Source organism: Terrapene carolina, unplaced genomic scaffold (assembly GCF_002925995.2).
Source record: "Terrapene carolina triunguis isolate 2854851 unplaced genomic scaffold, T_m_triunguis-2.0 Scaffold95, whole genome shotgun sequence".
Classification (NCBI taxonomy): domain Eukaryota; kingdom Metazoa; phylum Chordata; order Testudines; family Emydidae; genus Terrapene; species Terrapene triunguis.
In genome coordinates, this window is record NW_020664446.1 from 33,708,514 (window position 1) to 33,734,438 (window position 25,925).

Genomic DNA, 25,925 nt, shown 5'->3' on the forward strand with positions numbered 1-25,925 from the left:
AGCCCTGTTGAGGAATCAGTACATTTTCTTAGTAAGGACTCCTTTTGGGACTTAACTCAAGAGGTGCAGCTCTGAGTCTTTGTGTTCCTTGTTCTCAGATATGTAACTGGGGAGGTAATAATATAGGAGGAACCAAGATAGATTCATTTCCTGTTATGCCTAAAATGTTTCTTAATAGTTATGGTAAGTGTATGATCAGGGTGGATAAAAATCAATGATTTTAAAAAAAAAAAAAAAAAAAAAAAAATCTGATTTTTTTATTTAAATTGGATTTTTTTGATAAAATGCTTTTTGAAGAAAACACCTATCTAAAGATAGTTTTAATTAAGATACATTATAGCTCAAAGATATCTCATCATGGAATAGGGATTATAAATTCTAATTTTATAGTATGAGACAATATATTCATGTAATGTTTAAGAAAAGTTTTGTAAATGAGTTCCAATAGTTCATGGATTAGGGACCCAATCTTATGGGGTTCCACAGGCTTCTGTATAGATTATTTAGGTTAATCTTCCTATCTACCCAATGGGACTCAGTGCTCAGTCTAGAAGATACCATCAGAGATGCTTAGTTTTGCAGTTCTCAAACTGTGGATTTGTGTCTCCAGAGGTAACATGTTTGTTAACAACAAAAATGTTTTTAAATAAATAAATAATATATAGAGATGAGAAATAACAGACCTCAACTCTATTGTCCCTCTGCAAATTTGTATACACATGGTCAACCCCTTACCTCTCTCTAAAAGTGCAAAGTTTCAAAACGTTCAATGAATAGAAGATTGTTGGGGGCGGAATAGATCTGGACAAGGAGAAGAAGTCTGGAGATAAATCTTAGAAGCGAGGGACATATGCTTGTTTTGTTAAAATATTATATGTTTGTGGTTGAAGAAAAAAATCCAGACTACTTAACGTTGTTGTTTTAGTTAAATAAAACAATGTAAATGTCTGTCTGGTGATGTTCTCCTCCTAATACAGCATGGCAAGAAAATCCTCCAAATATTAATGATTAACCTGTTGAATTGGAGATAGTTCACCTCCCAATGACTTCATAAATATCTGCTTCAATTACCTTTGGTAAATGAAATAACCAAACAATCATTCATTTTCTGATATAGCTGTAAAACTAATCTGAAAAGTTTTCAAAATAAACCATTGTTTAAAAATGTATAGTGTGTACCTTCTAAAAATGAAACCTACATCTATCTCTGAGTTGTGAAGAATATGTATTAAGGTTATAAAAACCAACAAGAATGCACTTTTATGTAGAAAACCATGATTAAATTGAGACTGACTAGTGATTTAAATCATGATTTAAATCAAATCCACTCTATGTATGATAAAGAACACCGCAAACTGAGCACCTCCCATCCTGACTTTCCTGTAAAATGACAAAAGAAGAAAGAAGAACTCAGTCCTCTGAAGTTCCAAATACCCTCAACTTCCAAGAGGAGTTAGGATACCTCACAGGAAACACTCTGCAGGATCAAGCCCTTTAATTTTCTTTGAAACCTGTTTAAAACATCATGAAAATTAGAATGGATGGTCTATTACTCACCGCTTCTGTTTGTTGCTTTACGTGACGTTCTCTATCTTCAGCAAATTTTCTCATCTCTCTGTTTCGGTGATTCTCAGCTTCTTTTACTTGAGTTATAAGCCCCATTTTTTCTTCCACCCATTTCTTTCTATCAGTTCTACACTTTTCTTCAATTTCCTGTGTTAAGTAATCAAAAATTTAGAGAGTCAGGTATAAATCTTTTCTTAGCTAGGGAGAAGGCTCTCCAAGGTTAGGCTGATGTTAAATTGACAATCTTTGCGTATTGTAGGGAGGACACCCAGTTACTTTTTTTTGGACAAGACAGACAAACCTATCAGTAAAACAAAGAAATATCAACCCACCAACAGGATACCAGCATATTCCTGAAATAAACTTTTTCTTTTATTTATAAAAATAGCACAAAGTTTCTAAAAAAAGACTTTTGGAATGGTATTATGGGATAAACATTTGTGTTTTGATCTACAGCAGTGTACATAACTTTGGCTAATCATAGAATCATAAAAGACTAGGATTGGAAGAGACCTCAGGAGGTCATCTAGTCCAACCTCCTGCTCAAAGCAGGACCAACCCCAACTATATCATCCCAGCCAGGGCTTTGTCAAGCTGGACCATAAAAACCTCTTAAGGATGGAGATTCCACCACCTCCCTAGGTAACCCTTCCAGTGCTTCACTACACTCCTAGTGAAATAGTTTTTCCTAATATCCAACCTAGACCTCCCCCACTGCAACTTGAGACCATTGCTCTTTGTTCTGTCATCTGCCACCACTGAGAACAGCCTAGCTCCATCCTCTTTGGAACCCCCCTTCAGGTAGTTGAAGGCTGCTATCAAATCCCCCCCTCATTCTTCTCTTCTGCAGACTAAATAAGCCCAGTTCCCTCAGTTCATGAGGCGAGGCTGAGGAAAATGGTTTTATTTAATCCCAGGTACCAATCAATTTGTGCTAAAAATTTTGCTACCAAGAACCCTTGTTCCTGTCCTCTCCTGTCCCTATCCCTTGAATTCCCTGCTCTGCCGCAGAGTGAACTGCAGATGCATACTACTGCTTCCCCAGGGCAGAAGGGCAAAGAACACTACCCCATATGACTACAAAGGCAGAGGCATTGAGGGAAAGTGATGAGCATGTTTCACTTGAAGAATATCACTTCAGCCAACATAAACTTTGCCTCCTTTACCCTAAGAACCAAAATGACTGTCCACAAACCTCTTTGCAGGACATTCTCCCATATAACTGGTCAGCAACTGACAGGACTGAACCAGCAACCCAGGTAACTACAGAAACCCAGGTCCACTAATTTCTCAGAAAGTCACATGTTTGCTATTTCTATCTTCCCTGCCAGATATAATTTCCTCAGAACTAAGGTATCTGTAGAAGCCAGGATGCAAGCTGGATCCTAGAGCAAAGCAACTGGTTGCATTTCTCAAGTGTGCAGTATGGTTACCTGGCTGTCACAGCACAGCTAGCCTTTGAGGCATGGGAAGCCCAAGGCCCTGGCTCTTTCCTCGTCACTCACCTGGTTTTGGCAATCCATTCCTCTCTGCTGTAAATTTTTTTTTAAAAGAAGTTTCCACTCCTGGCTCCTTGTGAAGACAGCACTGAAGATGTAACACATGGGCTGGAAGTCTATTACTGATTTTTTCTTATGTCACAGATTTGTGGTCTCACAGACTTTAAGGTCAGAAGGGACCATCATGATCATCTAGTCTGACCTCCTGCACAACACAGGTCACAGAACCTCACCCAGCCACTCCTGTAACAGACCCCTAACCTCTGGCTGAGTTACTGAAGTCCTCAAATCATGATTTAAAGACTTCACGTTACAGAGACTCCACAATTTACACTAGTTTAAACCTGCAAGTGACCCATGCCCCATGCTGCAGAGGAAGGTGAACCCCCGCCCCCCCCCAGGGTCTCTGCCAATCTGACCCTGGGGAAACTTCCTTCCTGCCCCCAAATACGCTGATCAGTTAGACCCTGAGCATGTGGGCAAGACACCTGGGAACGGATTCTCTGTAGTAAGTCAGAGCCCGACCCATCTAGTGCCCCATCATCGGGCGCTGGAGATACTTGCTACTAGCAGTCACAGATCCGCTACATGCCATTGTAGGCAGTCCCATCATACCACCCCTCTATAAACTTATCAAGTTCAGTCTTGAAGCCAGTTCGTTTTTTTGCCCCCACTGCTCCCCCCTTGGAAGGTTGTTCCAGAACTTCCCTCCTCCGATGGCTAGAAACCTTCATCTAATTTCAAGCCTAAACCTGTTCATGGTCTGGCCTTAAAGAACCTCTGAAATGGGAACTTCCAGTTTTGCAGATATGCCCAGACCAATTTACAGCTGTGGGAGGTCATGCTGCCTGATCTTCCTCAAACTCCCTTCACAGAGAGCTGCTTGGTGCAGAACCAGCTCCTTTGCCCAAGGAGTCAAACATAGGTCATCACCACAAGGGGGTGGAGTTAAGGGTCAGAAGGCAAAGTTCATTATCATAAGAGACAGTCTAATCTGATGGACTAAGCATGGGACAGAGCAGAGGTTCTAACTGCAGGTTTGGCATAGACACCTTCCATGGCATTAAGCCTTTTTGCACTTGCATCCCTGTTAGAATTGCACATTGTGAACGTTTCATATATGAAGTGTTAAATGTTACCATCTATTAAGAGGCTAGATTTTGTATTTTCTAAATAGTTGTGGTTATTAGAAACATTATGAACAGGATGTGGGCAAATTGATGGAAGAAAATGGCAGGCAGAAAAGTGAAGAAAGTGTTCAAATGATTTAGTGGTTTGACCAGAGCCCAAAGAGAAACTGACTCTTTTGTGGAGAAAGGATAAGGACTGGTTAGACATGTCATATATGCTGCACAGTACTTAGCAGTTATGGAATGGTACTTCATCTTTCAGAAGGAAGTTCCTTTACGAGTGTAACTCAGTTCGCTCACACACTTTTATAACATGCCCTACTTCTTCGGTGTAACAAGAAAGAGGTGATATAGCTACTTGCCTGCTTTAAACGGAATGCTCTGTGTTTAAAGTTAAGTCACCAAATTTTACCTTAAGTCTTTCTTGCAGACTGATTAGTTCTCCACTAACTACATCTATGTTTTTGTCCTCATGTTTGTTTATTTTTTGTTGCCACTCTCTATTACTCTTCTCCAGCTCTTTATATTTCTGCTTCCATTCTTCCAATTCTAGTCAGAATACAAGAAGAAATAACATGGTTTGCATCAATTTCAAACTTCTTACCACATTCACACCCTTCTTGTAGTACAGCTCCCACATTTATCAGTCACAACTACTGCCGGAGCGAAGATATGGCAGAAATGCCATCACTAGGCCAAATCCTGCAGTCTTTAAACAAAACTCCAATGGTGTTATGGATTTGGTCCAATATAATAGTTATAAACTCAATGATAAAAATGGAGAATTGTTCCTAAGCATCTAAAAAGTATGTTTTTGCTCCTATTCTAGATAGGTAGTTTACCAGAAACTAATCTCTCAGTCTCTTCTAATTTGGCCTCTAGCACTTGATCTTGTTCCAGCTGAGTCTGTTCCTGTTCCTCTAATGTCAGTCGCATGTCTTCAATTATTTTCTCTTTTGCACGCAGATCTGAAGATTTAAAAATAGATTTAAAAAGGAGGCTCCTTTTTCTCCCCACCATTCTCCCCCAATTTAGTGTGCCCATTAAAAGCTCAGGATCCAAAGCTCTGTTACAAAGTTCAAGAACACATTTACACTCTGCTGGCCAGAGTTCTCAAACTTGGGTATCCCCACCCACAAGAGTAACAAAAACTAAAATCCAATCCACCAGCAGCAAAGGGCTTATCCCAAAAGGAGATTTGGAGGAAAAGCATTTAGTCATTTGAAAGTTTCCTTGTGAGTGTCTTTTTCCAATACTATATGAGAGGGGAACCACTGTTCAACTGAGGTACATTCATCAAGGCCGCAACACGTAACTATCATTAAGACTAAGTTTTTGTCACGGATATTTTTAATAAAAGTCAGGGACAGGTCACGTGCAATAATGAAAAATTCACAGAAGCCCTGACCAGTCCATGACTTTTACTAAAAATACCAAAGACAAAATGGGTAGGCTGGGCAACTGGGGGGTAGGGAGACTAGGAGCTCCAGGGTCTCCTGCTGCGGCTGGGAGCTGCCGGGGTCCTCCTACCACCCATAGCAACTGGGAGCTTCGGGGGTCCCTCTTGCCTCCCATGGTGGCGGGGATCCCCCCTGCAGCTGGCGGTGGCTGGGAATGGTGGGGGCCTCTTGCCACCTGTGGCGGCTGGGAGCTCTGTGGATCCCCCCTACCACCCACGGTGCATGGGAGCTGCGGAGAGTCCCCCTGCTACGGGGTCCCCCATGCTGCCTGTGGCGGTGGGGAGCGGTGCAGGTCCCCCCCGCCACCCGTGGTGGCCAGGAGCGGTGTGGGAGCTGCGGGGCTCCTCCCTGCCACCCACAGTGGCCCGGAGCTGCGGGGATACCCCACAGCTCCCTGCCTCTGCAGGCGGCAGGGGACCCTGCAGCTCCCAGATGGCACTGGATGAAGTCACTGAGGTCTTTGGACGACACGGATTCTGTGACTTCCGTGACCTCCGTGACTAAATCGCAGCCTTAACGATCATTAACCAGTCAGCATTTTAATCTTTGAGATTTTATTAAAATGGGAGCTCTCGTACCTTCTCACTTTTAAAACGTTATAAGTGTGACTATAGCAAACCCACAATCTGTCTCCAAAAATAAAATGAAAAAGGAGTTTGGGATTTATATCCTTCGCATCATCTTCTTGCTTTCTAACAGACCAACTGACATGGGCTAAACAAAACTGCAGCTCATTACTTGAATGTTTTAAATACTAGATTTGGAATTTGTTCTATCCAAACAATATTTTTAAAATGTGAATATATTAAAACCCTTTAAGCAAATTATTTACACAACAAGAACCCATTATGCTGCCATTTCGTGACAGGATATGAACAAAAGTGGCTATTGCTTACCTTTACATACATTCTGGTATTGTTTTGAGATTTCTTCTATCTGCTCATTACCCAACAGTTCCTAAATAGTACATCAAAAGGAAATTAGTACTAATACATTTGAAAACAAAGATGCACATTGGCATTTGGTAAGAGTCTGGAAAGTCTCACTCAGAGCTTTATTAAGTAATGAGCTGATACTTAAGAGTGAAGAAATCTGGAATATGTAGCTTTTCCATCTACCAAAGAGGGGCATTCTCACAGCCAGTCTACTGGTGAAAAAGAGAAGGTGTAAACTGAGGCCTGGTCCCCACTAACCCCCCACTTCGGACTAAGGTACGCAAATTCAGCTACGTTAATAACGTAGCTGAATTCGAAGTACCTTAGTCCGAACTCACCGTGGGTCCAGACGCTGCAGTGAGGCTCCCCCGTCGATGCCGCGTACTCCTCTCGCCGAGCTGGAATACCGGCGTCGACGGCGAGCACTTCCGGGATCGATTTATCGCGTCTAAACCAGACGCGATAAATCGATCCCAGAACATCGATTGCCTGCCGCCGGACCCTCCGGTAAGTGTAGACGTACCCTGAGGGACTTCAACTATTTATCCAGATGCTTCAAGTCAGAATAAGAACATTTGCAGATCAGGTCCTTGCCCATTCATCTATATATAAACTGGACACTTAGTTCTATAAAAGGCAATTTGATGAGGCACTATTATGAGAAGGTCTTTTAAAATGTTCTTGTCCATTAAGTTAATTTTAGCATGGCTAGTTCTATTTTACCCTATTTCCGGTGACTGCCTTACTGCTTAGAAACCTTATATCATTAGAAACGGATAATTAGCAAATGACAAGTGGAGGGCATATCAAGTCATTTATAAAACTTAAGAAATTTTTAAAATACCTTTTTAAGTTGCTGGATTGTCCGCTGTTTCATATCTAGTTCCTCAGCAAACTGGTTTTTAGTTTTCTCATGTTCATTAACTTTGCTTCTCAGTAATTTCTCCTCTGAACGCATTGTGCACACCTGCAAAGCAGTCCATGTCGTAAAAGGATAAACAAAAGTCCACAATTAATTGTCCTATGTTTGTTTGGTTTTTAGATGGCATAAATGGATTGTATTTACTAATGACAATCTTTCAAATAATTAGACGATTCTGCATTATTCTGAAAAATGCAGGTGCAATATACTACATTTTCATCTTAATTAATAAAGAGGTCTGATCACTGCATGGGAAGATTTACTGTATTCAACAGATATCAATGCAGGTAGCTTTGTCAAGTAAAAATTTCAGCTATATGTATAAAACTAAGAAGCTAATCTTTTAATTTTAAACGGTAGAGTTTTAAAAAGAAATTTTGGTTGACATTTGATCTCAGGCCTTTCCTGATGCTTCACAAGTGGTTCAGCATTAAATATTTAGGATGCTGGTTAGATGAAGGACAAGAAGTGCTATTATCCTGGGCAGACAGCAATACATGTAATTAACCACTAGTGCAAGACTCCACACTTTAGCCTGTATTTAAAATGCAAAATGGCTATTTGCTTGCAGTAAGCATTCCATTTTAATTATGCTATTGCTTGGTAGTTACCTATTAGTCACTAATACAACTAGAAGTTATTCTCTTTCATTTCCTTTCACAGATCAATGGAATTTGTAACCTTCATTTTTACCTTTTCATTTTCAGGTTCACTTTTACTCTAGGTTCAGAATTCTAAATCTAAAGACGTTAAAATATTGTTTTAATATTAAATGCTTTAACAATTCATATAACCAAAGATATTTGAGAGCAAATATTTGATTAGCAGAGCCCTACATTTAATCTGCAAAAGAAATAGGTTTCCTCTTATGATTACAGACCTCTTTCTGTACTTGCTCAATTTGTTTCTTAGCATCAGCTAGCTTTTCTTTCAGATCTGTATACTCCTCATCTTTCCTCTGACAATCCATTTCTAGACGCTGTATGAAGGCAGAACTCTCAGAGAGTTCTTTATTTAACCTGGGGGTGGAAGGTGGGAAAGAGAAGGAAGGATTAAATATCATTAAGGAAGTTAAAAGAAACTATTATAGAGGAAGGAGTTGTAAGCTGCAAAGTAATGTTTAATTGAAAATCTTCAGTGTGTCTTTGTTTTTTGTTTATTTTTTAAAGGACACATTTCTATTAGGTTTTACACTTTTTTTTTTAAACTCAAAAAGCCCTGAACTTTGGAACAAAGCTACCTTAGAGAGTTCCTTTAATGTTCCATAAATATAAATGCAAACAAAAACATATAAAATGGAACTTCTACCCTGTGATTTAATTAGGGAAGAGGCCTTTCAGCATTTTACAAACTTAGGGCCCAATTCTGTCATCCTTACATTAAGTAGTACTTTATACTTCATAAGCCCCTTTGATTTAAATGGGACTACTTGATCAGTAAGGTGCTACTTACTCAACATGAGTAGACAGACTTGAAGGCCAGATAGGATCATCATGATCACAGAGTCTGACTTTCAGTACCTTGCAGGTCACAGAACCTCACACCTCCTCTCCTTTAATAGACCCCTAACTGCTGGCTGAGTTACTGAAGTCCTCAAATCACAATTTAAAGACATCAAGTTACAGAGAATCCACCATTTACTCTAGTTTAAACCTGCAAGTGACCAGTGCCCCAAGTGCAGCGGAAGGCGAAAAATCCCTAGGGTCTCTGCCAATCTGACCAAAAGGAAATTCCTTCCCAATCCCAAATATGGCAGACAGTTGGACCATGAGCATTTCAGCAAAAACCAATGGCCAAACATCTGGGAAAGAATTCTCTGCAATAACTCAGAGCCCTCCCCACCCAGTGTCTCATCACCAGCCTTTGGGGATATTTGCTATTAGCTGTCACAGATCAGCTACATGCCACTATAGGCAATCTCATCATTCCATCCCCTCCATAAATTTATCAAATTCAAGTCTTGAAGCCAGTTAGGTTTTTGCCCCCACTGCTCCCCTTGAAAAGCTGTTCCAGAACTTCACTCATCTGATGGTTAGAAACTTTCATTTAATTTCAAGCCTAAACTTGTTGAGCGACAGTTTATATCTATTTGTTCTGGGGTCCACATTGGTGCTTCACTTAAATAACTTCTCTCCCTCCCTGGTATTTCTCTCTCTGATGTATTTATAGAGAGCAATCATATCTCACTTCAGCCTTCTTTTGGTGAGGCTAAACAAGCCAAGCTCTTTGAGTCTCCTCTCATAAGGTAGGTTTTCCATTCCTCGAGTCATCCTAGTAGCCCTTTTCTGCACCTGTTCCAATTTGAATTCATCTTTCTTAAACATGGGAGATAACAATTGCACACACTATTCCAGATGAGGTCTCATCAGCGCTTTGTATAATGGTACTAACACTTCCCTGGCTCCATTGGAAATACCTGACCTGATGTGTCCTAGGATTGCATTAGCCTTTTTCACTATTAAATTTAATTCCATTTCTATTACTCCAGTTTTCTGTACTATACTCCAAAAACTATCCCAGGTGAGCCTCTGGTAGCCTTCTTCCCCAAAGTCATTTTGATCCAAACAGACCGTTTTATGCATTCCATCACTTCTGATTTTTTTAGTGTACTTCATCATTAATATACAATGCTACTCCACCACCTTTACCATTATTTCTATCTTTCCTGAATAGCACCTACCCTTCAATACCTGTACTCCTGGCATGACTACTATTTCACTCTGTTTCTATTATCTTTATAATATTTGGATTCACTTTCTGCACCAGTAGTTCTAGTTCCTCCATTCTGTTACCCAGGCTCCTTGAATTGGTGTACAAACATCTTAGTTCTGTTTGCTTGGCTTTACCCAGATTCCTCATCCGATTAGGTAGTCATTCTACTGCCAGTATCGCCTACCTGTTAGCTTCATTGGAACTATCTTTCCTCTTAATGTCCATTCTCCTACACACTGCTGTTCTTTTCTCCATTGCTATATTCTCTTTCTTGATTTTCCTTCCGGTCAATATTAGAATCAGGCGTGGAGATTACATGAGCATCTCCCAACCACTTCCCCCAGATTCCAGTTTAAAGCTCTTTTAATCAGTTGTGCTGACCTCCATCCCTGAAGTCTACTTCCCTCCCTACTCAGGTGGGAAAGAACTGTCCTTTGTCCGTGAAGGCCTCCCAGTGGTCAAACATTCTGAAGCCTTCCTTATAGCACCACTGCCTTAGCCATCTGAGGATTATCATAATCTTGTTTTACCTTCGTTCTCCTCCTCCAGGGTCAGGTAAAGGGGGTGCAATTATGCCTCAGGCTGGTTCCACTCTCCTACACTCATTTCCTGTTTAAGTTTTCATACTACATCCATCACCAAGTTATCCAAGTGTTTACCAAAAATTGCTGTTATCATATAACAATTATTTACATTTTAATATTTTGGACCTAGGTCAAGAGTTACCTGCTTTAAAAAAATTGCCTTATATGAAGCTTCTGCTCCAACATTTGCACCTTCTACTCCAAAAAGGTTATTTAGTATCAGGATTTCTAACAGGTAGGCTTATATAAAAGTTTTTCTTGCCTATCATTTCCATACAAGAAGTAGATGGTAGATGAATATTAACAGAGCTCCAACTGCAGAGTCCATTTTAATACAGGAACTACTTTAGTTCACAGAAAGATTGCACACAAGCGTAGTCTACAATAATTAGATATACGGTATTAAACTGATGCAGGAGACCTTAAACATACCAGGCTCCCCTTATTCACATTCTGAGAGTGCCTTAAACACAAGCTCTTTTCTAGGAGACACTTGAATCCAGTGGATAAAGTGAATAAAATAAATACTCATGATTGTACCATATTTACTTAGCCTGAAAAATCATTAAGCATCTATGTCTATTTCACTAGTGGAGATATAATTTATAGTTAGAAATAATTGTTATAATTAGGGCAAAAAGATGCGTTATCATAATGTGCAAAAAACCTGATCAGACAATCTCCACCTGACAAGATATTCTACTGTGACTTTTAGAGGGGAACCAACCCAAAATGCAACCCAATAAAAACCCCAACCCCAAAAACCTAATTTACTGCACAAGGTAGGAACATTGTAAAAAATGTGGAGAAGTTAGAAATAGTTCCCTATTGAAAACAAGTTAGTACACTTGGTACGAGTATTACCTTGTAAAATGGATTGCTTTTACTGCTAATTACAAGTTTAATTGCAATGTCTACATTTGTACTCATGTTTCCTTCCATGTATTGGTGCTACAGGCAGGAATTTACTTACTGGGTTTTATACACTATCAAGACATACAATTAAACAAGTGAAAAAATAGCCAGTAATGTGTACAAATGATTTTCAAAGAGAAATTTTAGTATCTAAACCACTTCTTAGCAGTTTAATCTGGATGAGTACCTGAGTGTTATTTGGAACTGAGCGGGTGCACATTCAAACTAGGTTTCATATCAAGTGTCTATTCAATGCTGTACTTACTGTTCTGTAACTTTTTTTGATTCTTCTTCTTCTCTCTCCTTTTCCTGAAGTGAATGTTCAATAGTTTTCAAGTTATTCTTCAATTGTATGACTTCCTCCTTCAGTTCTGTTTCTTGATCATTTAAATCTTGGATTTTTATTTCTGAATTCATACATTTCTTTTCAAGGTCTTTTACATCGCTTTCCATCTTTAAAATGATAGAGTCTTTTTCCTTAAGTATTTGTTCTAACCTGGCTGCATTGTCATCTTTAGCCCTATTAGACTCCAAGAGGCATTCAAGTTCTTTTATTTTCTCCTTGTGACTGGCACTTTGTTTCTCAAGTTGGGTAATTGCTCTTCTATCTTCAGCCCCACGTTTTTCAGACTCACAATTTTTTTCCTGTAATTGTTCTTGTAACTGATTAACAAGGTTCTCCTTTTCCTTTATGGACAAATTACTCTGATTTGTAGTGTCATCCAATTGTACTTTTAGTTGTTTGTTCTCACGCTCAGCCTCACTGATGCTCTTTTGTAAATTTTCAACTTGTTGAAGGAGTTCTTGGATCTGATTACTTTTTTGGGAAGAGGCCTTAATAATTTGCTTGCACTCTTTCCAAATGCCTTCAATACTGCAATGGAAAGAGCTCTCTCGCCTGACATCTGCAATATTAGATGTTTGGCACTGTGTGTTTAAGGAATGCATTTGAATTTTCCCTGGTTTATCTTTTTGAGAATCTTCCAAAAAATCCTTTAGATTGACCAGATCAACATCTACAGTACAAGATTCTAAATCAAGTTTATGCAACTCGTCTATCTTTGTCTGCATTGCTTTTATTTGTGACACTTTGACTATGATATTTTGACTAGAGGCTTCTACCTCTTTAGTCAGTTGTTTAATCTTCTCCTCTTGCTCTTTATTTATAGCTTTTTGTGTGTCTAATTCAGAAGCTATTTTCCCATAACTAGCCTGACACTGCTGGAGTTCCTCACTTAAACCAGAAGCCCTTTCTTTTGAAGAAGATAGCTCCAGGCACAAGTTTGCCATCTGTCTACTGAACCCTTCTTTTTCCCTTTTTTCATTTGTAAGTTCTTCTTTAAGTATAGCTAATTGACAGTCAAGGGATTCACTTCTTTCCTGTAATGCTAGTATTTCTGCCTCTTTTTCTAAAATGTTTTGTTGCATTTCTTCAATTTTCTTTTGCTCTATTGCATCACCTTTACATGCACTTCTAATGGACCCTATAAAAAGAAAAATAAGTATCACTTTATTGCTCTTGAAAGCAAAAATGACATTAATAAGTCATTATACATATCAAGAAGTAATTTTCAAAACTTTGTGGGAGATTTTGGCTGGTTTAGTAAACCTTAAATCCTCACATTATGCAATACTTTGAAGTTTGGCCTTTAAAAGTGATCCCAAAACCTGGAAGCTACTTGTTTGACCAGTACTACAGATAGTATCTGCCTTAGACTTCCAGACAGGGTGTGCATTATCTAGATTTTCAGTAAGCCAGAATATGAATGGCTTGACACTGATTTGTGCTCTGTTCAGGTTCCCAATCTGCTGCAGTGATGGTAAAACTTTGTGATGTCTACTGCGCAAAAAAACCTACCTGACAGTCAACCATCCCCCATTTTCCACCTTAGCTGGTCCAACAATCTTACATCCTACAGATACGCCCATCTGCCAGATGCGGAGAGAAACTAGGAGTTTGCTGGATTGTGTAAACTGTCCACAGCTCTGCCACAAGCAACAACTGTCTGCTGAATCTTTAAGTAAATGGCATCTAATGCCTTTCCACCATGTGCTGAAGGTTTGCTTTCCCAAATCTGCTTCTGATTTAACACAATGGCAGCTTAAGGGTTAGTAGAGAAGGTATCTTAGAAACCTCAAATTTGTGTGCAGATGGAAGTAGAGAAAGGAGGCCAAAATAGTAAAACAGATTTCTGCACTGCCTTCCTCACACACATATGAAGAAATATTCCTGAAGAGAAAATGTTGAGAGTTTTGAGACCTCAAAAACCTTCAAGGGTACACACAGCTCTCAAAACACACACACAGACTGAGCTCCACCTTGAAAATATTTTTGTTTTTATTACACTAAGGCTGATTAACTCTAACAATGAGCAACTGCTACTCCCATTGATATCAGTTAGAATCACTTCTGAAAAAATTGGGAAAATTTTCTAGTGCAACCACACATAATGCAGTGTTGGGGTGTAGTCCCCTGGTCAAATACATATGCTTATTGCAAATGTTAATTTATATTTAGAAATTGGCAGGGAAAAGTGTTTTTACAGAATATAAAATCAGTGTAGAAAATAGTGCAGTGTGCAAACACAGTAAGTTGGAGGTAGAACTACCATTAGTGTACTTTGTAAATTTACAGCAGTACACCTTGAGGAGATACTTCTGAACTAGCATCAGTGTGTGTAGACACACATGTGGAAGTAACTTTCATGTGCTAAGTTGAAGCAGCATTGATAAAGTGATGACTATTATGCATATCTATGGCAAATAATCCATTGACCCAAGACTGGTTTATTATAGAAGCCTTAATAACTTTAGTCGACCACCTTAAAAAAAAAAAAAAAAAAAAGCTTCCAGGGGTCTATTTCCTCCTTTCCCCCATAAATTTAGAATCCACCCCACCAAGAATTACTCCTGCAGGACAGACAGGATAAGCAAGCAATAGCTTTACTAACAGAAGTGTCATGGCTTTGGAGTCAGACCTCGCAAGCCAGCAGTGGATAGAAACCAGCATTAGAAACACTGGAAACGGAAATGGCCAGTTTCCTGTTGAGACCCAGCACTCTTTCCTTGACTGGGCCCACGAATCAGACTTATATAAAAACCATCATGTATTCTCTATATTAAGAGATGTAATAAAATTATACTACTGATACAGAGAAAGGTGTATGTGGCTTATGTTCTCTGAATGGAATGGATAAAAGAAAAGGCATAGTCCGACACCCACAGTATTACTGTGACAGTTTTGTATGTTAGAGAAAGCCCTAGAATCAATTTCAAATATTTTAAGGTGCTTTATAATTGACAGCTAAGATCATTTGGGGAACTTTGTTTATATTACTGTAAGAGGGTACATGACTTCCAACTTAGACAGCCAACCTGCATGAAGAGAATTTCTTAAGAATTTCTCATTTATTATAGGAAAGGCTGCAGGATAGTTAAAACTAAAATTTGTTTTTCACCTTAAGTCTTTATTGCTAAAATTTACATTCTCTCTCTGTGAAAGGTGATTTTTTAAGCAAAGTTTGAGGAAGTTGGCCATTTTTGAGTTATGTACTTAAGGAGAAGCAAAAATTCTCCAAACACTTTTTTGAGACAGTCAACCAACTGACCTTTAAGATTTGACTGAGTGCTCTTTAAAGAGAATACCCAAGTTTTGTGTTTTGAAAAGTTTGCATTTCCTGACTGTACAACTGTAACAGTAGCATTAATGTACCACTTTGCATTCTATCTGGTTTCCTGTTCCATGCTAAAAATTAGTATTTATAAAACTGTCATCGGGCACGAATACCAAGATTAAAGCAGGTATCAGATACAGTTTGCTATAGCAAGGGGCTTAATGTTCGCTTAACTTTGTCATCACCTTCTCCCCTCTTGGCATTTACATGGGTTGGTCCATAAGGTGGTTCCATGCAGAGCCAAGGTTGGCCCTAACCAACATGTGTGAAGGTCTTCACTGGCATCTCAGTTCCTTCTCTTGTCAGAGAAAGCAGATCAGCAGCTTGGTCACCTCCTATGCGCTAGACCTATGGAACTTGCTATTACCACTCCTCCTTTGTTCAACATGGCCCTGAAGGGAGTGCCCTTCAACAGCTGTTACTTCTCAATCCCATGGTGGGGGCTGGGCTACCTGCACCTCCATGTTTTGCTTCCCATTTTACCACCAGATAGCAGAGGCTAGGTAGCTCTAAATCCATCTGCACATGTTAACTGGGGAAGCCTTTAGATCCTTACTTGAGGGAAGGAAAGAGGAAAAGCCTCTAGGCTGCCCCATTGCCTCCTTTCCTTGATTCTTGTTTGGGGTCAACATATTCCTATCTGCAATCCCCACTCAGGCTGTGTAGATGCTGCACCGATTATTTGAGGCCCCTTAGCTTGTAGGAAGGCATCTACATGATCCTTGACAGTCAGAGTCCAAGCAAGCTTGGAGAACAGGGGGATTTCAAAGCTGCAGCTACTGAACAGCTATGTAGATATATGCCATACAAGAGTTGAATGCCTACTTAATGCAGTTTCCAGCAGTAAAGAGATGTTTTATGAGAAACACCAGATCCCAAAATGAAGTTGAGTTTTACCATTATCAGCTTTACATATTATATATAGATTTTTACATGTTTCTATATACTGACCTAATGAAACACCTTGCACAGAAGTGTGTACAGCACCTACATACTATATGACAGAATAGATCATAGACTGCATTGACACTTCTTCAGACAGTTTTAAAAAGAGCTTAGGCAGGAAAATGCTAGGTTTAAGAAGGTTAACAGCAAGCTTGGCAGAAAAACAACAGTTAAACATGCCAGTTGTAGGTAAAGTCCACTCTAACAGAAATATCTTGACTACATCAGAATTTGCAAATGTATTAGCAAACATAGCAAAGGGGAAGCAAGACATCTAAAAGCAGTTTTTATTTTAAGATTTTAGAGGCAACACACAAGACAATGAAAATAAACAGTTACTTCCATTTAGCATTTAATGTTGCTGACTTTCTTCTCCTCAGACGATAAAGTTTACGAATTGCGAATTTTTGCTTTTGCTCTGGCATTGGAATCAGATTTTTTCGGAAAGCTCCCTGTTCGGCTGTGGTAGAAATGGTACCTTTCTTTGTAGGTGGCTCTTCCTCTTGGGTAGGCTTACTTTCAAAACAGCGTTTTCTTCCTACATCCAACACATGCTTCACACTTTCACTAGACTGAGTGCCTTCTATTGTCCCATTGCTGTTCTCCTTTGCCATTTGTCTTTTAATGGTAGTTACAGTGTTGTCCTATGTTTAAATAAAATTAGTTACCACCTGCCATTATATAAAACAAGCAGCCAACATGTTACAAGCAATAAATAATCTCAATTTAATATGAAAACAAAAAATGAGACACAAAGCCATATAACATCTTCCTACAAGGATTTTTGTTGAAAAAAAAAAAAAAAAAAATTGTCAGCTATAGGTTGCCTTTTCTGTGGGCAATAAAGAGGTGTACAATGCTTTGGAGTACAGAACACAGTGCTTTTTCTTTTCTTCCCCTTTGTGCTAACAGATAATACACATGAATCAGAGGGATTATGTATTCCATTAAGAGAACAGTAATGTGTGTCAAAAGCTACAGAAACTGTTGATTCCTTCAGAAAGCATTTGGGTGACTTTTACAAAAAATTTTTTTTACACTTTCTGTCATCTTCTCAAAAGTGAAAGTTCTTAGTAACAGTCTTAACCCTTCCTCCAATCAACAGTACTCGATGTACTTTCTAGTTAGGTTAGAAATGCCCGTGATAAATATTAAGTCCAAAGGATAGTTTGGCAAATGCTTTAATTTCTGCTATGTACTATAAATTTGACCAAATATTAAGACCAGGCTGGCCAGAGAGTAGATATGTTGCCGTCTTATCTAAAAACACCATGTGGTTATAGCACTTCATCTTCACACTATCATGTCATTAAATAAGACTGGTGGACAGACAGAGTTAAGGTTTGTTTTTTTAATAGTTCTATACCTGTAGATCGGTCAGGTGTGAAAGCATGGTATGGACAGTTCACTTTGGGGAAATTAATTGGAGAATGAGAAGATGACAGGAGCCATATCTTGTGTAATCCTAAGAAGTTTTGGAGTATAGGTATAACCCTCAAAAGTGGTCGCACTACTGAAAAACTGAAGGGCAGGAATAAGATGAGAGTGTTAATTTGCATCCCCTAATGTACTTTATGGAATAAATCAAAGTGGATGCTTATACCTAACATAGCTGCAAACATAAGATCATTTTAACATGCACATTGTATTTCTCTGGAAGATTGTTTCAGGCTAGTTGACAATTAGTGTGTGCATCAAAGTCCAGTAAGTCACTACCACCAATGTACTTATAGGCCCATACCATCCCAAAGGCTTTCAGTGGTTACAACCATTGTACATCGCTACTAAGTCAGTCAACCATTTCAAAGGCAGGGAAGAAAAGAATGGTGGTGTAGAATGGGTAGCCTGGACCAATCTCATTCTGTATCTGAATGGAGGGATGGTGATCAGGATACCTCTGGAATATCTGCTTTGTCTCCAAACATTTCTGACCTCCTCTTCTCCTGCTTCCTCTACCTCCATGCCCCCACTGAAACTTGGCTCTCAGTGCAACAATGTCTCTCTTACTGCTCCTTCTCTCCCACACCGTAATCAAAAAGAATGACGGTGATGGTGCTGGGGGCTGCTGCTTTCCCTCCATCTCTAACTCATTTCTTGCTATGTGCTTTTTCCTCTGAATTGCTCACCAAAAAGTCTCCTTTAAATAATCTATTGCTCCCCCTCCTCCCAAAGCTTTATTTCTTCTTCATTTCAGTCTCCTATTTAGTCTGACTTTGATGATGTCATACCTCTAGCTTCCTGCCCAACACTTCTTTCCATCTTCAACTGTAGATTCATTCTCCCAAATAAAATGGCCACTCCGCAGACCTATCCCTCGGCCATCTTGGCTAATAGCCATTTGATGGACCTAACCTCCATGAATTTATGTAATTCTTTTTTGAAGCCAGTTATACTTTTGGCCTTCATAACATCCCCTGGCAACTAGTTCCACAAGTTGACTGTATGTTGTGTGAAGAAGTACTTCCTTTTGTTTTAAACTTATCACTTTCATTGGTTTGTGTGTGAAGGGGTAAATAACTTCACTACGCACTTTCTCCAAACCATTTGTGATTTTATAGACCTCTATCATATCCCCTCTTTCTAAACGGAACAGTACTAATCTTTTTAATCTCTCCTCATATGAAAAGCTCTTCCATACCCCTAACCATTGTTGTTGCCCTTTTCTGCACATTTTCCATTTCTAATACATCTTTTTTAGGATTGGGTAACCAGAACTGCACTCAGTATTCAAGGTGTGGGCATACTATGGATTTATATTGTGGCATTAGGATATTTAGCATTGTATCTATTCCTTTCCTAATGGCTCTTAAAATGGTCAGCTTTTTTGACTGACGCTGCACATTGTGGATAATTCTTTGAAAACCATCTGCTCAGTGACTCCAAGATCTCTTTCTGAGTGGTAACAGCTAATTTAGACCCCATCATTTTGTATGTGTAGTTAGGATTATGTTTTCCAATGTGCATTACTTTGCATTTATCAACACTGAATATCATCTGCCATTTTGTTGCCCAATCACCCAGTTTTGTGAAAACCCTTTGTAAGTCGAAAACAGACTGCGAAGAGTTAACTATCTTGAGTAAAAAAAAAAATTTGTCTGCAAACATTGCCACCTCACTGTTTGCCCCTCTTTCTCCAGACCTTTTATGAATAGGTTGAATAGCACTGGTCCCACTACAGATCCTTGGGGGACACCACTATTTACCTCTCTCTATTCTGAGAGCTAATCATTTATTCCTACACCGTTTCCCATCTTTTAACCAGTTATTACAAGCATTAAAAGTTAAATTAAGTTTTGTACATTTTAAGAAATGAAGAGCCGAAAACTTACATAGTCCTTTACTGTAGTTTCTAAATGGGATATTAAGTCCTGTAGTCTACTTATAACATCATCTTTTTGCTCCACAATGTGCATTAGCTCTTGAATCCGTTTATTCTGTGTCGTCATTTTCTTCAAGAAGAGAAAAGTTACATTTTTACTAGGTTTTAGATAACAGGAATCCATTGCAACTAGGGCTGTCGATTAATCACAGTTAACTCACACGATTAATTCAAAATTAATTGCAGTTTTTTTAATCATACCATTAAACAATAGAATACCAATTGAAATTTATTAAAGATTTTGGATGTTTTTCTACATTTTCATATATATTGTATTCTGCCTAGTAACCGAAATCAAAGTATAGATTATTTATTACAAATATTTGCACTGTTTGAAGTGAATTGAAAAATACTATCTAACAAGTACCATCTTTGCCATGAAAGTGTAACTTACAAATGTAGATTTGTGTTACATAACTGCACTCAAAAACTAAACAATGTAAAACTTCAGAGCCTACAAGTTCACTCAGCCCTACTTCTTCTTCAGTCAATTGCTAAGACAAACAAGTTTGTTTCAATTTACAGGAGATAATGCTGCCCTCTTCTTATTTACAATGTCGCCAGAAACTGGGAACAGGCATTTGCATGGTACTTTTGTAGCTGGTATTGCAAGGTATTTATGTGTCAGATACGCTAAACATTCATATGCTCCTTCATGCTTCGGCCACCATTCCAGAGGACATGCTTCCTGACGCTCGTTAAAAATATAATGAGTTAATTAAATTTGTGACAACTCCTTGGGGGAGAATTATAGGTCTCCAGCTCTGTTTTTCCCGCCTTCTGCCATATATTTCATGTTATAGCAGTCTCGGATAATGACCCAGAACATGTTGTTCAGTTTAAGAACACTTTCACTGCAGATTTGACAAAAATGCAAAGAAGGTACCAATGTGTGATTTCTAAAGATAGCTATAGCACTCGACCCAAGGTTTAAGAATCTGAACTGCCTTCCAAAATCTGAGAGGGACGAGGTGTGAAGCATGCTTTCAGAAGTCTTAAAAGAGCAACACTCCGATGTGGAAACTACAGAACCTGAACCACCAAAAAAGAAAAAAAATCAACATTCTGCTGATGGCATCTGACTCAAATAATGAAAATGAAAGGACAGTTTCCTGTTCCATAACTAGCATTCTTCGAGATGTGTTGCTCCTGTCTATTCCACAGTAGGTGTGCGTGCTCACCACGTGCACTGGTGCCGGAAGTTTTTCCCTTAGTAGTACCCGTACTGGGGGAGCACCATGGCGACCCCTGGAGTGGCGCCTGTATATTGCGCTATAAGGGGAGCCACGGGCTCCCCCCCACCTTCTGTTCCTTCTTGCCGGACAACTCCGACAGAAGAGAAGGAGGGCAGGGTGTGGAATAGACAGGAGCAACACATCTCTAAGAACACCAGTTACGGAACAGGTAACTGTCCTTTCTTCTTCGAGTGATTGCTCCTGTGTATTCCATAGTAGGTGATTCCAAGCAACATCTGTTGGAGGTGGGTAGGAGTTCATGATGATTCGGGACGAAGTACCGCCCTGCCGAACCTGGCGTCATCCCTAGACTGGGAGATGATTGCATAATGCGAAGTAAATGTGAGAACTGAGGCCCAAGTGGCCGCTCCACAAATGTCCTGGATGGGGACATGGGCGACGTAGGCAGCTGATGAGGCCTGAGCCCTCGTAGAGTGTGCCCTGACGATCAGTGGCGGGGAAATCCCTGCCAGATCATAGCACATGCGTATGCATGAGGTGACCCAGCGGGAAAGTCGCTGGGTGGAGATAAGCTGCCCCTTTGCCTGCTCGGCCGAGGCAATAAAGAGTTGAGAGGATTTCCGAAACGGCTTAGTCCGATCCAGTTAAAAAGCCAACGCCCTACGCACATCGAGCGTGTGGAGGCGGCGTTCCTCATTAGAGGAGAAGTGGGGCTTAGGGCAGAGCATGGGGAGAAAGATGCTCTGCTCCATATGGAAGGCGGAGACCACTTTCGGGAGGAATGCCGGGTGTGGGCGGAGCTGGACTTTACCCCTATGGAAAACCATATAGGGAGGTTCTGAGGTTAAGGCCCTGAGCTCCGAGACACGTTGGGCCAACGTGATCGCCACGAGGAAGGCCAACTTCTACAAGAGGTGCGACCAGGAACACATGGCCAGGGATTCAAAGGGGGGGCCCGTGAGACGGGACAAGAGCAGGTTGAGGTCCCATTGCGGCACGCGGGGCCTAGCGTACGGGAAGTCATCTAGTGGGAGAAGACCGAGTGGCCTTGCACCGGCGGGTGAAAGGCCAATATTGCCGCCAGGTGCACCCTGACTGAGGCAGGTGCCAGTCCCTGGGCCCTAAGGGATAAGAGGTAGTCTAGGATAAACTGGAGAGGTGTGGCAGAGGGGGAGACTCCCCGCTCACTCGCCCACCTGGCGAACCTGGATCACTTTGCCACGTATGTCTGATGCGTGGACGGCTTCCTGCTTTCCAGGAGGACTCGCCTTACCTGCTCTGAACACCTATTCTCTCCTCATTCAGCCACGGTTAGGTGAAGTGCGGCCAGATTGGGATAGAGGAGGCGCCCCCTGTCCTGGGAGAGAAGGTCCGGGCGGAGCAGTAGCGCCCTCGGGGGAGCCACCAAGAGGCGTAGAAGGGGCTCAAACCAGTGCTGGCGGGCCCACGCCAGGGCTATGAGAATGACTCTCGCCTTGTCCGCTTTCTCTTTCTAAAGGACCTTGGCGATGAGGGGGAACGGGGGAAAGGCATAGAGGAGCTGGCCCAACCAGCTCAGGAGGAACGCGTAGGAGATCACGCATTCCTCCACCCCTCCCCTGGAGCAGAACCGGGGGCAATGCCGGTTCTGGCGGGTTGCAAACAGGTCGATCTGGGGAGCTCCCCACTCTTGGAAGAGCCAGTGAGCGACCTCCGAGTGGAGCAAACACTCGTACTCGGGGGAGAAGACCCTGCTGAGGCAGTCCGCTTGCGTATTGCAGACGCCCGGGAGGTGAGCCGCCCTCAGGGAGATATCGTGGGCTATATAGAACTCCCATAGGTTCAGGGCTTCCTGGCAGAGGGCTAGGGAGTGAGTCCCGCCTTGCCTGTTGATATAGTACATGGCAGCGGTGTTGTCCGTGAGGACTCTGACCACCCTGCTGCGGAAGTGCATGAGGAAAGCCACGCACACCAAATGGACTGCCCTGAGCTCCTTGACATTTACGTGAAGGGTCAAGTCCAGGGTCGACCACGTTCCCTGGGTTTGCGAGTCCCCCGTGTGGGCTCTCCAGCCGAGGTCTGAAGCATCGGACATCAGGTCTATGGACGTGTTGGCTTCCCTGAAGGGAACCCCTTGCTGCATATTGCTTGGGCAGGACAACCATAGGAGGGAACCCGGTATCAGGGAGGGAACCGTGAGGACCTTGTCCAGACCGTCCCAAGCTTGGGAGAATTGGGAGGCCAGCCATATCTGGAGAGGCCTCACATGGAGTCTGGCACAGCAGATCACGTAAGTGCACACCGCCATGTGTCCCAGAATCCGAAGACACGCCCTCGCCGTGGTCAATGGGAAGGCCGTGACCGAGGCGATGAGATCCCTTAGGGTCTTGAACCTGTCCAGGGGAAGAGAAGCTGTGGCCCTCGAGGAGTCCAGCAGGGCCCCAATGAACTCTATGCACTGAACGGGCACTAATATTGATTTGGTCTCGTTCACGACAAGGCCTAGATCAGTGCATGTCAACAGGAGCAGCTCCACGTGGGACTCCATTTCGAAACGAGACTCTCCCTTGAGGAGCAAGTCCTCCAGGTAAGGGAAAATTTGTACCCCCTCCCGCCTGAGGTAGGCCGCCACCACAGACATCCAGAGTTTTCACGAAATGTGAGCCATGGATAGGCCAAAAGGGGAGGACCGCAAATTGGTAATGGTCCATCCCTACCATGAATCGGAGGAAGCACCTGTGCCCCTCAAAAATATGGGGGTGAAAATACACGTCCTGAAGGTCCAGGGCCGCGTACCAGTCCCCCGGGTCCAGGGAGGGGATAATAGAAGCCAGGGACACCATGTGGAACTTGGAACGGGTTAGGAACCTGATCAGGTCGTGCAGGTCCAGAATGGCCCTGAGACCCCCTTTCGCCTTTGGGATCAGGAAGTATCGGGAGTAGAACCCTTTGCCCTGGAACTGAACCGGTACCCTTTCCACCGCCCTCAGGACGCAGGAGGCAGACATGGTCCGGGTTCTCCGGGGCCATCACGGAGGGCGGGTGATTTGGCGGGGGTGAGGTGAACTGCAACACGTAGCCCTTGGAAATGGTACTGAGGACCCACTGATCCAAAGTTATGCGGGACCACGCCCTGAGGGAGGCAGACAATCGATTGCAGAACACAAACTTTATTAATTGGGGGAAGTCTCCCTGGCAACAGGCCCGGTACCCCCCTGCAAATAGTCAAAACCGCCTCTTTCCCTGCCTCTTGCCCTTAGAGGGTCCAGGCTGAGGGGCATAGCCGGACTGCCGCTGAGACAGACGCTTCTGGTCTCTGGGTCTTTTGTACGGGGGCTCATATCTGCTCCTCGCAGGTTGAGCCGCCAGAAGTGATTTGGCCTTGTCCTTAGCCAGAAGGAAAGAGGCCCAAGGTCTGCAAGGTGGTGTGGGAAGCTTTCATCCCATGCAGCCTGACGTCCGCCTGCTCTGCAAAGAGCGCCCTGCCATCGAATGAGAGGTCCTCCATCAGAGATTGGGCCTCCGTTGACAGCCCGGACAACAGGAGCCAAGACGCCCTGCGCATGGCGATCGCGGAAGCCATGGAGCTGGCCGTCATGTCAGCAGCATCTGACACCGCTTGCAGGGCTGCTTTAGCCGCCGCCAACTTCTCTTCCACCAAAGCCTTGAAGTCCTTCCTGTCCCGGTCCGGGAGGAGGGGCTCAAATTTAGGCAGAGACTCCCACAGGTTGAAGTCGTACCTGCTCAGTAAGGCCTGATGGTTGGCTACCCGAAGCTGGAAACTAGCCGACGAATAAAATTTTCTGCCAAAGGAGTCCAGTCTCCTGGTGTCTGTTTTTGGGGGTGGGCGCGGGCTGGTCCTGACGCTTTCTGTGGTTTACCGATTCCACTACGAGCGAGTTGGGTGCCGGGTGGGAATAAAGATATTCATGGTCCTTCGCTGGCACAAAGTATTTCCTCTTGGCCTTCTTGGAGATTGGGGCCAAGGAGGCGGAAGTTTGCCACAGTGAGTTTGAAATGTTGGCAATATCTTGGTGCAGAGGCAGGGCCATGCGGCCCGGTGCCGAGGGAGACAGGACGTTAAAGAGGGAATCAGAAGGACCCTCCATCTCCTCGGCCTGCAGCTGGAGGTTGTATGCCACCTGCTTTAGCAGGTCCTGGTGTGCCTTGAAGTCCTCCTACAGGATCGATGGCGGAGGCACCGCTATGGTGTCGTCCGGTGCCAGGGAGAGGGCCCGCACGGAGCCGGGCGCCTCGGTTGGTGCCGGGGCATCAAGACAGAGATCAGAGTCCTGGCGCGGGTCCGCCAACTCGTGACATGCCGACTTGTCCCGTGGGCGGCCGCAGGAGGCCGATGGAACCTGGGACAGTCCGGCGAACAAACGGGCCTCCATTTGGGCTGGCACCGATGGCCGCGGTGCCCACTGGCACCACTGTCCTTGCCATGGGGTCCCCTGCCATTGGCTCGGCTGAGTGCGCGATAGCAGCATGTGTCCCGGCAGAACGGCGTGGACCGAGGATGGGTGCTGAGGCCGAAGTCGGCGAAGAATGCTTGGTGCCCCGGGAGTGGTAGGAGCAGTGCCTGTGACGTCGTCTCCCTCGGGACCGGGATCTCGACTTCGAGGAGCAGTATCTATGTGACGAACTGCTCCGGTACCCGTGACGGCGATGCGAAGCCTGGTGCCCTGACGCCGAGGTACCCCGTGGGGAGCCTCTGGTGTGACGTCTAGTCGAGTGGGAACTGGAACGGGAACGCCGACGTCTGTCCCATCGAGAGCGGCTCCGTACCCACGCCTCGCAGGTGAGCGTTCCCGGTGCCTCTCTCGGTGCCTAAGCTCGCTGGCAGGCAGTGTAGAGGGTCCCCGCGACTCCCGTCCCGACGGCGGCTCAGACGGTCTGGCTGGCGTAGAGGGTGGCCAGGAGCTGTCAGAAGAGCGGCCGCTGCACGCCGAGCTGTGCGGGGAGCGATCCTCGGAGCGGGAACTGCGGCCGCCCGGAGAGGTCTGGTGGGCACCCAAAGGCATCGACG

At 42.9% G+C, this 25,925-nt stretch overlaps 1 protein-coding gene across 3 annotated transcripts in view; it reads right to left on the reverse strand.

Moving 5' to 3' along the window:
• KIF20B (kinesin family member 20B) overlaps window positions 1-25,925 on the reverse strand; it is a 53,293-nt gene that overhangs the window by 10,495 nt on the left and 16,873 nt on the right. For all 3 annotated transcript variants that reach the window (XM_029911393.1, XM_026650984.2, XM_026650983.2), the window contains 9 exons: window positions 19,672-19,791; window positions 16,821-16,986; window positions 11,989-13,207; window positions 8,393-8,531; window positions 7,435-7,557; window positions 6,552-6,612; window positions 5,038-5,163; window positions 4,608-4,744; window positions 1,558-1,713 (listed from right to left, as the gene is read on the reverse strand). In XM_029911393.1, coding sequence (XP_029767253.1) covers window positions 1,558-1,713; window positions 4,608-4,744; window positions 5,038-5,163; window positions 6,552-6,612; window positions 7,435-7,557; window positions 8,393-8,531; window positions 11,989-13,207; window positions 16,821-16,986; window positions 19,672-19,791 — 2,247 coding nt within the window. The remainder of the gene's footprint in view (window positions 1-1,557; window positions 1,714-4,607; window positions 4,745-5,037; window positions 5,164-6,551; window positions 6,613-7,434; window positions 7,558-8,392; window positions 8,532-11,988; window positions 13,208-16,820; window positions 16,987-19,671; window positions 19,792-25,925) is intronic.